Genomic DNA, 15820 nt, shown 5'->3' with positions numbered 1-15820 from the left:
TACATTATGGGGGAACAAAGTGCTCATTTGTGTTGTCAACGAAGAACGTTAAGTATCTGATTGTTTCAAATAGGGCCAACACTTCCATTTATACTCATTTAACAGTAAGAAAAGAATTGCTGAACTTGCAAAAATCACTGAATAAAAACCAAAACCGTAATAATAAGTAAAAGTAACAATGTGATCTACTGGGGTTTGTTTGGGTTTGGTTTTTTGTTTGGTTGGTTTTGGTTTTTAAATTGAGACTGAGACTTGACAATTCTGAATTCTTGCAAAATAGATTTGAAACCCTTACTGATGCAGAAATATAGCACTTACTATACCTCTTGGAAGACAGTTGTGTTGTGACTTGAACAGCTTCGAAAGCACATGATACCAGAACAAACGGGATGGCAACCTGTTTAAAATACAAGCTACATTTTGGTTTATAGCCATATTTACAAAACAACTTGTCAAGGTGTGGAAACATTTTCCTGGTTTTGAAATTATCACAGAATGTGCATGTTGCAAAAATAAAATAGTGGCAAGAATGAGTAGAAAATAATTTTGCAGGAAACGTGTTTAGCAAATGAGTAAAAAAAACTTCTATGGTCATAGCTGAACTGCAGTGAAATAAGCCATGAGGGAATATGGATAACGTTAATTAAAAACCATTAATGATCCTCACTTCATTTATCCATTTTATCACTAGTGATAAACATTTCAATGAGGCTAGAAGACAGAACTATTCTGATCCAACAGCTCATGTGACAGACAGCAGAGCTCCCAGTGGAATAGGACAATTTCATCTCAACCACAAAAAAAACTTGAATATACAATGTATTCAGGAAGGCAAGGATCACACTGCCCCTCCAAAACCAAACCAAGCAAATGTAAATACTTCAGTGAATTAAGAACAAAACAAACACGTTAGAAACATGAATGTTGCCTTCTTCTCTTTCCAAAACTGACCTGTAATTCTTAAGTTAATCGTGTAAATGCATTGCTAAAACCTGTTCTCCCACATCCTGGAGGTTTGCAGCATGTCCTGCAGTATAACACGCAGTATACCTGTAACTTAAGTGCTTTCTCTAGCACAGAAGCAGCAGAAAGGCAGAGGCAGGAAATACTGCTTATTTTAGAAATAACCCTAAATTTCACATCTCCTTGTCTGCCTCTTTACCTCTCTGGCAAATCCTTTACTCAAATATTAGAAAAGAGCTCTCACATCTTGCCTGCAAACAGAAAGTGCAATCCAATCTTTGACAGACCAGTAAAAAATATAAGAAATGCTATCTATTGTAAAATGGCAGCCGTATCAGTAGAGCATTCAAAACCTGTACTTAATGAAATGTAGATAAAGCTAGTAATATATATATATATCTCCACGGTATTGTGTAGATATGATACTACAGGAAAGCTTATAATCTTTTAAATAACTTGACTTTTCAACATTTAAAATTTCCATTTTAATTTAATAAACCAGTCTAATGCAGTTAAATTGTACTTCCATGCACTTTAGCTTCTCTCTTCTGGGAAACAGAAGGATCTATGTCTAGATACACTACAAAGACTTAAAGCTTCACACATGTTAAGAAGGCTAATGAAGCTCAAATACATATATACGTTTTTGTGAATTGCAAAGTAACAGTTGTGTTCGTGATATGTTATTTATTAAACAGTTCTTTTGAGAGAATTTCACTAAAGTAAGATTACTAACCTTCAGCAAAAGCAAGCTTCCCATCATGAAGGGACTGAACACAGTCAAGAAACAATAGACAGAAGCAGGATCAAAACTAGAGAAACATTAAAAAGACATTACAACCTATCTTTAAAATAGCATTTTAAATTTAAAAAAAAAGAAAAGTGCATTTATTTATCTCTGTAACACACTGTGTGTACATTTTTAAACAAGGCTTCCAATGCTCTCTTCTCTTACACAAATATTAAACTAGCAGGGACTGCCAACCTCACTTTTCTTTCTCTACAATTTTTCTCTGCTTCTGTCTCTCAAGGTGCCATGCTGATGGTGAGCAGCAGAGCTCTTGCTGCTTATACTGCCAGTAACTTCTAATGGAAATTGAAACAACCTCATAACCAAGAATCTCAGGCTCTTAGGGAACACGTTACAGAGAGCAGAAATGAAATAAAATATCATTATTCCACTACTGTTTTAATTCTGCTGCCCTGCTTTTGCTAACCAAATTTATATTTAGTCTGCCAACTGCACAAAGAAATTTTTTGTATTCTGTGTTTCAAATCAATGAATAAAACATACCTGTTAACAGAAGCTATGTTTCCAGTGCCAAAAAAGGCTGTGACTATGAAGAAAACCTAAATGTATTTAAGGAAAGTACACCACAGAAATGGCTGCAGTAAAACAAACCCAGCATTCCAGCCTTTCTCCCACTTCATTTCAATTTACTTTCAAAATCCTATAATGAAACTACAAGAAGCTAACCCACTATTACAGCTTTACACTGCATTAAGAAACCCAAAGTATTGTCTATCTCTACCCAAGATTTCATACATGACTATGTAAATTTAGGAGACAGAGTAAGAAGACAGGGTAAGACTGGTAAGACTGGGTAAGGCTTTAGAGCCTGTCCTTTAGAGCCTGTCTTGAGCTACCTGCAAGACAGCAGCAGCTTGTCTTTCTGGGCTCCTACTTAGCAATATAGGAACATATATTGGACCACAATCCCAGCTGTGCTTTTAAACACATGTGCTTTTGCAGAAAGTAGTGACATAGTCATGTATACTGCACACCAAAAAAGATGGCTTTACTGAGGAACTGACTGTGGAAGAGGTAGTTGACTATGAAACAAGACTAAAGGCTCTTACACCATTCCTCCCACAGGTTTGTTGTCCAAATGTTATACAAAGTCTATCCATTGCAACATGGGACTCCCAGTTTTTAACTTCCTTGAGGAAGGGAGGACAACTCTGGCAGTATCTATATAGCTGTAAGTTTTTTTTATAAACCCTACCTTTTTCATCTAGGTACAACACTTGCTGTCGTATGAGCCCATTAAAGATACTTTTCTACCTCCTAAGCTCATTGGGGCCCATTTTAGCTCATACCTTTTCATTCAGCAAAAGAATGGGTTTTAACTGCTTTTTTGCATCTGGCAGAGGTTAGTCTCTGACAATGGCTACTATTGCAGAGCTCCCTCTGGTCCTTCCACTCTTGTTATAGCTCCTGCACTGGCCCATTTAAGTCTCTGCATAAACAATTTGCTACCAACTGTTCAGCAGAATTGTTGGGATTCTTGCAGTATTTTGCAAGGATGAGGTCAGCATAACTAAAGAAATGATGCTTCCCCTGAGTACCACATCATTTCAAGTTTAGTAACACAGCAGTCTAACAGCATAGCGCAGTTCTGCCAGTCAAAGATTTATAAGAACAAGAGTTTCACAATAAAATAAAAAGACAGCAGCACATATGTCTAATCAAAATGCTAAGTGTAAGCAATCTGAATCTTCTGGAAGACCAGGCTATAAAGCCCTTCTGCACATTCTGACTTTTGGGTCCTGTATAGGAACCATGGGACAATCTTAAGATATACAGCTCACAGGGTCATCATGGCAATGTGACTGCTCCAGTAGAAAAGATATACCACTATTCCTAAACATTAAACAGCATCTAAATCAAAAAAGCCACAACATTTTTCAGGCAGATGTGTATTATACCTGGTCCCTGCAAAGGAGACATGCAAACTGAATTTTTTCAGGATCTGGACAAAATACATTCAAGTGTTTTAGATTAAGATAAGACTAAAGTAGTCCTATATTCAGGCGTTAGATTACAGTAGTACTATGGTGGATTTAAAAAATACCACTGGATTGATTTTTGCTATGGCTAACTTCTAGCATCTGACAGACAGCAGCAGCTTTATTAGAAGTTAGCTTATTTTTTGTTAAAATAGCAAAAGAAATCAATAAATTTACTGCTGCTTTTCAGGTATACTCCAAAGCATACGCAAAACCTCAACATCCAGCAAAGTGTTTTGCCTCCTTCCTTAGCACTGAACCGCCTTCTCAACAAGGAATATGCCACACTTCCTCTGCTGCAGGTTCCTTATGTCCCACATTAGTTTCACAAACGCTGCAAGAACTTTCCCTCATTTCATCTGCCTGGCCATGACCATTGCCTTGCACTTAATGTTTTCTTCCTAACATGCTACCACACTCTAAACATGAGAAAATGAGAAAAAAATTAATATTATCCTTTCCAACTGATCTGTGAAGGCTGAGTAAGTTTTCTCAAGCCAAAATGTCAAAACCAAACTAAAACCAGGACTCCTTAAGAAGAAAGTTTACCTCAACAGTAATGGTCTTAAATGGTCACCATACTTTTCAAAGTGGCCAAGAAACCAGATTCCAAAACAGTGCAGTTCATACTGATTAAATAAATCAAAATACATAATGTATAAGACCATTGTCTATTGGGCAACATGAGTCAAATAATCTTTACCAGCTTGTTTCCAGTGGTTACCGTAACTTTTGATTGCAGGTCCTTTTGCAACAAACCCATCTTTTCCCGGGAACACAACAACCAGCAAAAGGATACAAAGAAGAAAGACCTGCGGACATCATCTAGGTGGAGCTGTCGCAACTGAGTTATATCAGTAGCACAGGTGAAGTTGAAAACAGCAAGCTGGAAAGACAGCAGAAGAAATCAATACCAAATATCAACCAATATCAACTCTGACACAACCACCGTATTTTTACTTAAAAGAATGAGAAATAAACCTACTTCCCTATCAGCTGCTATTAGAGCAGTATTACAATGAAGAGTGCAAACCTTTCCCATATTTTCATTGTACTTTAATGAATCTGCCAGAAAGATTGTATAAGTGAGACGATCGAATGAACAGTGGAGCTTCCACTGTTATCTACACTAAAAATGAACTTCAATGCTCTAGATTTATAATCTTTTTTCATCATAAATATTCTTCACATGCACACACTTCCACTGCTCACATGAGCATGTGGATAAAGACGCACAGAAATAAAAGACTGTGATTATCCTCAGTTGAGTTAAGTTGTGAATGAGAATACTAAAATATTCTCCATCCTTTTCACTCAGTTCTCAGCACAATATCACTTGACCTGAAGAGAAATAGCCTTCATGGAATTTAAGAGGTCAACAAACTCCTTTTCACTTGGGAAAAGGAAAAACTCAAATAACAGACACTCAACATTGGCAATATTTTAATAAAAAATAATCACATATTATCAGAGGCCTGAGCTGGATTCTCTCATACATGATTTATTATGTGGTTGGTTTTCTGTCAACTCCACCAAGGATAGCACATGTGGGAGAAGCCAGGGACAGCTGCGGGGCACATCCACCTGGCTCTGACTCTATAACCAGCACTTTGTATCTAACTGAACCAATGCATAGCCACAGTTTGTTAAACCCTTGACCTAATCTAAAAGCTAAGTAACAGTGCAAGCAGCACGGGGTTTGAGAAATTTAGTATACTGTCAGCAATTTAAGGTGAAAGAAGTTGCACTGATTACAAAACTCCTTCTCCAGGCAACTCCAAGTAGGTGCTAGTTCCAAGTTAGTCTCCAGCTCCTTGTCCATCTAACCAGAAATAAAACTCTATCCTTGAAGAACAAGTGGAAGGACAAAATCAAACTAAGATTTCTGGTATTTTCTATGGGTCATTTCTGAAATAAAATTATTTATTTTCAGCCATTCATTCATGATTCTGCCATCAGAATGAAAAAGTACAGTGACATTGTACAGTGCACACTGACTTACTCTGAAGACTTACTGTACCTTATGCTGAACTAGCACGACACTCAAACAGAGCTTTGTAGCCTACAGAACATACCACTAAGTCAAACTGATTTCCTGCATTCCAAGAAATTTTCAATGACATAAACTATAAATCTCTCTTACAAGGTCACATTCCTATTTCATAAAACAGCTGATACAGGCTTCCCAAACTTAAAGAAATGCAAACTGTTGCTCTCTGAAAATCACTCAAAATCTTTATTATATCATCAAGGAAAAAGAAAACCCCAGATAATTAACCTGACATAGCTATCTGGAGCAGTTACCTTTGGTTTAAGTGAAAGACCATAGTGCTGCAGTGCTTCTTGTTCCATATTTATCCACACAAACATCAAACCAGATAGCACCAGTGGAAACAGAGCTTCATACCTGAAGAGTAACATAATCATAATAAGTACAGTCACTAACAACAATTTAACATCAAATACAGACATACTTATTTTCTCATCACACATGCGATATATCAGAAACCTAGTGACACTCTTCCCCCTTCTTTCCTCATTTCTGAAGTTTAAATCTATGCAGTAATTAAATGGCAAAAGGAGGAGAAAGAGGCTGCCTCAGCCTTGCCATGTTTTGCACCCTTGTTCTCATTTGATGGCTGCCGCAACATTGGGTGAGTGCCCTTTGTGTCACAATTAATTTTAAAAAAACTGGAATAAAATTAAAAAGAAACAGGAAAAAAAAATACATCTGGCTCCTATTTTCTGCAAAATGGAAAATTTTGTAATGAGAGCTATTTGGAACTGAGGTTACAATCCAATCCTGACAGCAACTAAAGATTGTGTCTCTAGGACCTAATCACATGAATTTATTCTGGTGATCTCAGTCTAGTTCCAAGGACAGAAGCATCTGTATAATAAAAAGAGCAATGTCCTTTTCTTCACTACATAACAATCCATTGCAATTGCAACATCAAGTCATGCCGCTAAACTGTTCTAGCTACATCCCCGATCTTAGAGGAGTACTTCTGGCTCCTGTGAGCACTCAAACATAGCAAATGATGTGAATTATATTTAGTTAGCTGGATTCCTTTCACTGAGTTCTTTTGTCTGAGTGGCTTTGCTTAGCATGAGTAGTCACTTAGCATGGGAAAACTGAAGTCACTGGAGCCTTAGGCCACAAGCTCTAACTCCCATCTAGATAAAGCTGAATTTAAATTGTGCTTAGTTATATAAATGAAGGCCTTGAGACCAGTGCAAACTGGAAGATAAAGGAATTGCATCCTAGTAAGGAGCAACAACCAGACATAGGAAGAAATTGATACCTGCCTCAAGACAATGAAATATCTTGGTGAGGAATGAAGAGACACCACACCAGAATTCATCACTGGACCAAGAGGCATGTGCAAAGCACATGAACAGCATGTGATGGTCGGGTGCACGGAACATAAGGATATAAAACTCCAGGAATTCCTTTATTGTGGGTGCAACCCCAGAGGCATCCAGCTGAAGCTGCTTCTATTCCTGTACCACTCAATTACTAATTTTCTAAGAACTGGACAGCTAAGACTTTGATGTGGGAAACCTAGGATAAAGAATTTCCTTTAACACAAACGATCAGTGTACATATGTGAAACACTAAAACCCCCAGATAACTTAAGGATGTAGATTGTCATTGGATAATAATAGTTTCTCCTTGCCCTCTACATTCAGATTATTCTGCACGGTGCCTCTCAGTTTTGGGGTTGGTTATTTTTTTTCAGGATAAAATTATAATACTGACAAGACTGTATGGGGGTCTTTTCCTTTTTATTTTTTCCACCTTGGACATACAAACTTATTTGTCCAAAAGTAAGAAAATGACTGCAGTTAATCTTGATATTATTTCTGCTGTGCCTCCCCACTAGTGTGGCCACAAAGCAGTTTCAAACTGAACAAAAAATTTGAATAGACAAATTCTGCTTTAATTATCAGAATGACAAGTAGTTAAACATGAAAACAACAATGGTTATCAGTAATAAAAGTATCTCCAATCCTCACAGTGGTGTACAACTGCCTACAAAATGAATGCCTTTAACTGAGCCAGTGGCAACCACTTGCTCCTCAGCTGGTTTCACTTAACCGTACACCTACAGAGGTGCTGCAATTATCTGGGCAGTGCACTGGGTTATCAAAACAGTGGATATTCTTGGCACTGAGTGCCTTGAGTTTGCTATGAGTAGTTAGCTGAGGGGACCTTCTGGGTTGGATTTTTTTTTTTTTTTTTTTGGTTGGTTGGTTTGGTTTTTATTTTGAGGGTTTTGGGGTTTTTTTGCTTTTTTTTTTTTGCTTTTTTTTAAAGAATTGTTCCAAATTGTTGGTCTATTTGACCATTGCAGGGAGACAGCAGAGAGCTATCAGCGTCTAAGTGGTCTGGTGCAGGGCCAAATACAAAGAGGAAGGTTGCCAGCCAAAGAGAGAACAACATTCATGCTTAATCCAGTAGCCAGGACAGGCTAAGAAGGTTGAGCATAAGAGTGTGTGTAAGGACAGAAGTCAGATTAAGATCAAAATCTTAATGGGGAAGTGGGAGGAAAGGGAGGCAGGAGATTAAAAAAACTGAGATGCTTCATCTAAAACGAGAGTATCAACAAGAGGCAGCTATTGCAAAATGTCTGCTGCAAGATGTTTTATTCCACTTAATTTTCCAGTGTAATTAAATCCAGAGGATAAGTGGGAGGGAAGGCGGAAAGAATGGTTCCTATACTCCCCATTAATTATGCTCTTAAAAGCTACTGAGTCTAGAAAAAAGAAAAAGGGTTGGCTGACACAGTGTTTTCTTCATTTAAAAGCTCTGAGGATTTGTCTTTATCCAAAAAGAAGCAAGCGCTGCTCCTTATGGGAACCAGAATCCCCCTTAAAAAAATATCACTTCCATGAAAATCTCTCCAAATAAAATTTTCCTTCATTTTAGGGCTGCCTGCTTCCTGTCACGTGTCATTTAAGCCATAACTAGATACCAGTGCTAAGCAGCTGCAAGAGAAGTAATTTCCTCTTGTTTGTGAGCAGAAAAGCATATGCTGAAATAACAAAAGACAAATTAAATCAGACTTTCTTATTTTGGTACAAGATTGTTTGAATACATACCCTTCCAGCCACTGCTTGGTCTAGCTGAAAGGAATGTCAACGAAAGTGTTTATAACACAAAGAGGAATAAGGAAGTTCCCCTGAAATTTTATTTAGGAAACTAAACAAGGAGATAAATGGTGAGATCACTGCTGGAAGCACACATTACACCTTGAACAGAAACGTTCATGAGATTCAGCAGTTTCACATTTTGCCCTTGATTTTCATACATAAATCCAATCCAGACAGAATAAGAAAGAAATACCCTGTGCTGAGGAGCAGGTAGGTAGACATCAGCGAGAGCAATATGCTGAACAGTCGCTGAAAGAGGAATGTGGAGCTCAGTAATGGCAACACAGAGGAAGAAACTGCAAACGAAAAAAAAAGATGCATCAGTCACTACATGCAAAACATTTCACCCTCAGTAACAATGTAACATTGTTCCAAAATCTTGACACTTCACATACAGATATTCAATACTGTTCCTATACGCCCTTCTATTTTCAGAAGTCACTTTTGCTAAAGAAAACCCAGTGGTTGGAATGCTTAATACTTATTAAAAGCAATTTTAGTTCTCTACCATTCTAATTCCCTGGCTTTCTACCTCACAGCCTTTATAATTTCTCATGAACTGATGTTAGTAAGTCCTTCAGATGATGCAGAAGTACTACCCCACAAAACAGTCAAAACTCTAATGTTTAATGCTACTTTGAGAGCCACTTGCCATTGCCCTGAGGATCTCTTGACAGCTAACAGACTGTGGTTACACAGCCTCTGCTCCATTGTATTAGATTAGGAAACCTGCTACATTTTGAGGTGCAACTGAAAATACTGGCAGTAAAGATACACAAACTATCAACTTACCAGCCTCTTTACTCAAAAGTTTTAAAGCAAGAATATTTAAGGAACTACAAGGGATCATCTATCTGTCATGACTTATGCCTCTTGCCTTCAACTTGCAATGCATTTCTCTAATGCAAGTGAGGGACCTTAAGAGCTACATTTCACTCCTTGGTGTGGTCCATTGGTCAGCTGACCATTCAGAGCTGGTTAGCAGAATCCATGCTGTCCCTAAAGAGACTCCTCTAGCTGGGAAACTTCTGGAGGTGAAGATGGGGCCCAACAGTTGTAGGTGGTGAGGAAAATTGGGAAGAAAGGAAGTGGGCTACTTGAAAAGTGAGTAAAAAGAAAGAAGGCTGATGAAAATTGCCCAGTGCTTGAAGCGAGGAAAGGAAGAAGGAAAAGCATTGCTGTGATTTAATCTTTAAACCTGGTTTTCAGTTGGGTTTTTTTGGGGGGTTGGTTGTTTTGCCCTTTTTTTTCCTGATTTGTTTTGTGTTTGGGTTTTTTTATACGTTTAAATTTTATGTGTTTATGAAGTGCACAGAAAAATAACATTGGTGTGATTCTTCACTGTGGTATAGTGCCTCGCATTACCGAATCATTCAAAGACTGCATCAACAGTATGTCACATTAATTGCTCTATTACGGAACAGAAACAAAACGATAATATACAGAAAGTGCTTGCTTGTGCTCACTGTCATAGTATGCATTTGTATATGTAGTAAATGTGTGAACAGAAGAGAAATGAGGCTATTTCTAAAACCTGTGGGTCAGTGTCTTTTATTTCCTGGCTTTCAGCCTTGGCCACCACTAGCTACAGAATCAATGACTTCATTTCAAGGGTGCTCCAGCCTTTCAGCATCACTTGTAGCTTTCTATATTTAAAGAAGGCCCAACTCAAGGAGGAACCTCACTGCAAGTCAGAACTGCTGGAAGGAAACTCAGCCTCTGTGAATGACACTCAATGCAACAGACATGTATAAGCTCCCTTTGTGCAATCACAGATGAAAACAGATGAGTGGCTGGTAGGTGATAATTAGCCTTTCCTTTCCACACCTGATGTGACACATCAGATACCAACCATCAGAAGACCTGCAGGTTTCTGGCTAACCTATACAAATCTCTGTATGTGTCCTCCACACGCAGCAGTTACAACAAATTCCTCAATATTTAGCAAATTGCTATGATAGATTTCCACTGGTGAAACCTTTAAAACATAATACACATTCATTTAGACATATCTGCTGACATAAAGATGGTTCTGAAGAACATAGGAAGCAGCTGGATTAACTTTATGCCTCCCATTTTTACCTCTGTGGATAACATACACTGCAAAAACCATATGGTGTAACAGCTAAAGGCAGCTGGACACGGGCCTGCAGTAACCCACCCATCACTAATTCATTTGCATTGTTCTCCATGTCTTTCTTCAGAAAGAAAGTTTAGGCCTAAATGAAACCTTTAAGTAAGGTAGGCTTCATGGTAAACAAATGAGTAGCTGAGGAGAGTGGAACAATTTGCTAGGTAACTTCAGAAGTTGTATGATCATACTGACATGATAATAACACTCAATCAGTATTATTATGAATAAATAATGATAACTCTGTGTTTCTGGTTATATAAATACATACAGAGGTGCAAAATGAGAGTTCAGTAAGAAACAGTGCTATCCTACAACTAAACAAAAACATGAAAAGGAGTTTGATCACCTGTAATGCCACCAACCTTGGAAGAGCTACAGTACCTTAATTACTAAGATGCCACAGTTCTTGTACTCAGTAGTGACAAGCTAGATGCTAGTTGTGGCTATGGTACTGACACGGCATTTCCCTCCACCAGGAGCATTAAGGACATGTTGCTGGATGCCTTAGTATTTTACCTGCTTAGTTCTGTGTTTAATTATGTAGAGCTACTTCAGCAAGCTTCTATCTTCCTATTAACTTAAAATAATTACTTCCAGTCTGAAAGACATTAAAATATTCAATACTACTGTGGCATTAAGTAGACTTTTTGGATACATACAGTTTACTTCAGTGTTAGCTTTATTTATCATAGAAACATCACCCACAGTGAAGATTTCTAATATACTTTTTCCTCGTAACTTCAGGCCTCTTGACTTCACAAATCATCTCTCAGATGAAAAATGTTTTTCTCTCACCCTCACACAGAAGAGAAAGATAACCTTTACCCTCAATTCCTGCTCCAGTAAGCCAAGCAGGACATCATTGATTTCATTGACTTCACAGCTGCAAGGAATTCATCCACACAGAGATACCCACTTAGCTTAGCAGGCTACAGAGAGTTAGGAAAGCATGATGGAAAGTAAAATACTTCAAAGAAAACTACATTACAAAGAGAGCATTGCTCACATACAGACACTGATCACAATCACTTGTATTAATCTTGAATCCATTTGCTCAAACTGAAGCAGGTTTGCTAAAACTGACAGGACCTGCTCAAGTTAAAACAATGTCACCAGTACAACGCATCCAGCAACAAGATAATGAGTCAGAATTCTTCTATTAGGTTATGTTTCAATTCCTGGTCTTGACTTTTAGCAAAGAGCTGCTACCAAACTTCGCATGGTGTATGTTTAGCTCTAAAACAAATCCACATTCCAGATCACTCAGGGATAAACAATGCTAAATATTTTCTAATAGAAATTACAAATTGTTTTATAGCTAAAACATTAAAGGTGTTGCTTTACTGTATTCCATAACTCCAGTGATAATTACATTTGTACTGTTTAATCATCTTAAGAATTTAATTTTAGAGTTGTGAAAACGCCACAGACTTGTAAATTGTTCTTTTTCTTTAATTATCAGGTTCTAACATATCAAACATACATTAGCAACTTTAGTTCACAGGTATTTTACAAGTTATCTCTAAAAAGCACTTTCGTACCCCAAGGGTCTCTGCCATCAGCTGCAACTTCAGGTTTCTATTGAAACAGAGCAACAACCTTTCCTCACTTTCTTATGCTTAACTGGATTCCTTGTAGAACATCTCAGATCACCCTTATCTGACTCCAAGTGAAACAAAAAGGGAATTTAAGCCATTATACTAAAAGGGGTCTTCAAGATACTCAGAATATTCAAAAGACAAAGCTACCTGTAAATCAAAGTTCTTTGCATTTTATTACAAACTTACAAAGGAGTAAAATTTTAGAAGACTTTCTAACATATTTCTCCAAAAACCTTACTTAGGAAAGAATAGTGAACACATGGAAGAACTATCAGGAGTCAAATAAAGGAATATGTGCAAAAGTAAGATGTCAATAAAGAAATGTCACTGCCCCCAACCCCAAGCCCCATTAACCAGTAAGATACAAGTTTGGGAAAGAAGTTATTCTTACCTAGAGTCATCCAGCTGATAATTTGATTCAATAGAGGCAATCCCTGTTTGTTCTTAAGACTGTCATGGGTACTGCTCACAACATAGGTTGAAAGTGCAATACTCAACATCTACAAAGCAGAAATCAGACAATGAAACACATAATAAATGTATGGATCTCTGTCATCCCAACCCAAATATGTAAATATGCTTCAGATTTGCATAAACCCCTCATCTGAATCAACATAAGAACAGGAAGTCTTATATGTGGTGTTGAGTATTTATAGATTTAACAAAAAATTTGCTTTTAAAAACTTCCTTCTAGTTTATCACTGCTATTAATAATTTGTGCTATTTTCTAATCTAAAGAAGAACCCTGGATCACTGATTTGACATGATACACTCTTTGTCACTTAAACACTCATGTAAACCACAGAAAACATATGCCCCAAGTTCTTTAAGGAGCACTTGTCCTCGAACAGCAACCATGAACTAGCAGAACTGCAGGCTTTGCTGCAGCACTGGGTATAGGGTGAAGGGCAAGAACAGCAGCACAGCTCCTCTAAGAAAAGACAGCAGCAGCAGAGCAGAGTGGAGGTGGATTTTAAGAGATAAAAAGCTGCTGCAATCTTGGCAGACTGTTGAAGTGAAATTGTCTGCACCACCTCAAGCAGAGCCCCCTGCTTTGTAGAAGCAGTGACGCTGAAGATTGTTCTTTTCTTTTTCCCTTGACTAATTGCAGAGATACCACTCAGTCACCAAGTAGGTGCAAAAAACCTGAGACAAATTACCCCATGAGTCAGTTATTTCTGAAAGATTACACTTATCCAAGGAAATACTTGAGCCAAGTTTTCAGTTACTGCCATTTATACATAACTCTGCAGTTCCACCAAAAGGCAAATCAAGCAGTACTTTGCAAGCACGTACTTTAAAATTGCATTACAAGATATAATTGCTGTTGTGGCTTTTTTTAGTGCAAAGCACATACACAGTCTTCACATTCATCACTTTTTACCACATGAATTGCTGCTATTCCCCTGACAGACACAGTGATACTCAGTGGTACCTGCTCAGAGGATACACTTAGCAGTCAGCATCCTTTTTTGTTCTGGTTTCACAGGTGCTTTGTATCTGTTGCTTCTATTTAATTTCAGGCCACAATAACATGTAACCTGTATTTCTGTGTGACATCAAGAAGCTAGGTCAAAGCACTAAGCCTCCAAAAGCTCAGGGAATCATCCCCTTTAGACCTCTGATGTTCATTTGGGATGCTTTTGCTGTTTTTAGGCCAGATGTTTCCCCTTTGATGTACTTTTTCAACTTTTAGCATCATGAGCTCTGGTAATCCCTCTGCTATTCCCTAGTCACTGGTGAAGTCACTTTGCACTCACTTTGTGTCATCTCCCATAATGCATCTTGTGCCTTGAAAGACTTGTGATGACCTGGCCACATTAGTAAACCAAATTCAGTGCTGCTAGATCTATGTCAGTGTCTAGGGAAGGGATCAGCACCCACTTTTGAGACTCCCGTTTTCACAGTTTAAGTAATGTTCAAATTGCTCTCTACTTTCACCAATATCAGAACTAGAATGACACAGAAGGTACATGGAGATGCAAAATGAGGTCTCCTGCTAAAAATATGCCTTTCCTCTTCCACAACCTTCTCCACAATGAAGAGATTATTTTTGCACAGTTTAAGAGCAGGCCTCTGAGAAACACTCATCTGTAGGTTACAGCTAGAAAGAGGAAACCAAGGGTGACATCTGCAGTTCAACACGTCTTTGCCAGAAGGTCTCCTAAGCAACTAACATGATAACTCGTAGAGAGAATGGTAGGAGAACCATCATCATCAGCTGGATGCTGTACAAGGCTTGTTGAAAACACTCCTCCTGTCCCCTAGTTCCACCGATACAACACGGATCCCTACTGCTCATTTCTCCTAATTTAGAGGAGAAAATTAATAAACTGACCCTTGGACCCACATGAAGTTCAAGCCTCCCAGGAATAACAACTTGGCCCAACATTACCAAACAACAGAACCAGCAGTGTTTTCAGTAGTGCAGCAAAAACTGGACTTCACCTGTGAAACTGCTGGCAAAGAGAAGTTGATGTTCTCTGCAGCAAAAAAATACTAAGTTGTACAGTAAGCACCACAGCAGTCTACCTGATGGATTATAAATAACTCTTCTTTTCACCGTTCCAGAGGCCTTAATGACTTCTCAAACATCATAGGATCGTTTAGGTTGCAAAAGGCCTTTACGGTCACCAAGTCCAACTGTTAACTCTGCCAAGTCCATCAAAGTCCACCACTAAACCATGTCCCTAAACATCATGCCTACGCATCTTTTAAATAGCTCCAGGGATGGTAACTCCACTGCTTCCCTGGGCAGCCTGTTCCAATGCTGGGCAACCCTTTTGGACAAGAATTACTTCCTAATACCCAATCTAACCCTGCCCTGGTTTGTCGTGAGACTGTTTCCTCTTGTCCTGTCACTTGTTACTTGGGAAAAGAAAACTATCCCCACCTCACTGGAAGAGAGGAGTAGTGTTAATCAAAAGACAATCCTCCATTCCTGCTTTAGTGATATCAAGAGAAAACCTGAGAAACTGTTGGCAATTTTCTGAAACTGTGAGGGTACAATTAGATTCTTCTGCCTCAAGCAAACACTGACATGTATCAAAACTTCAAAATTAGGTCTAAACATAACATTTTTTTGTAACAGTAATGCAAACATATCCATATTAAGTTACTCAGGCTTATATTTGTACTTTCTAACGCTTCTTTATTTGTACACTTTTGCTAAAAT

General features: G+C 38.1%; 1 protein-coding gene across 1 annotated transcript in view; it reads right to left on the bottom strand.

Annotated features, from left to right (window-relative positions):
* Positions 1–15820, bottom strand: part of PIGN (phosphatidylinositol glycan anchor biosynthesis class N) — an 88087-nt gene that overhangs the window by 12300 nt on the left and 59967 nt on the right. The window contains exons 19-25 of the mRNA XM_061346254.1: positions 13037–13145; positions 9104–9206; positions 6058–6160; positions 4553–4639; positions 2258–2313; positions 1700–1775; positions 324–397 (exon numbers count right to left, since the gene is read on the bottom strand). Of these exons, the coding sequence (XP_061202238.1) occupies positions 324–397; positions 1700–1775; positions 2258–2313; positions 4553–4639; positions 6058–6160; positions 9104–9206; positions 13037–13145 (608 nt within the window). The remainder of the gene's footprint in view (positions 1–323; positions 398–1699; positions 1776–2257; positions 2314–4552; positions 4640–6057; positions 6161–9103; positions 9207–13036; positions 13146–15820) is intronic.

Source organism: Neopsephotus bourkii, unplaced genomic scaffold (assembly GCF_033783945.1).
Source record: "Neopsephotus bourkii isolate Nb327-2 ecotype Australia unplaced genomic scaffold, CSIRO-AGI_Nbou_v1 NB_272, whole genome shotgun sequence".
Taxonomy (NCBI): Eukaryota; Metazoa; Chordata; class Aves; order Psittaciformes; family Psittacidae; genus Neopsephotus; species Neopsephotus bourkii.
The sequence above is the reverse complement of the archived record's forward strand: the minus strand, read 5'-3'. Positions and strand labels throughout refer to the sequence as shown.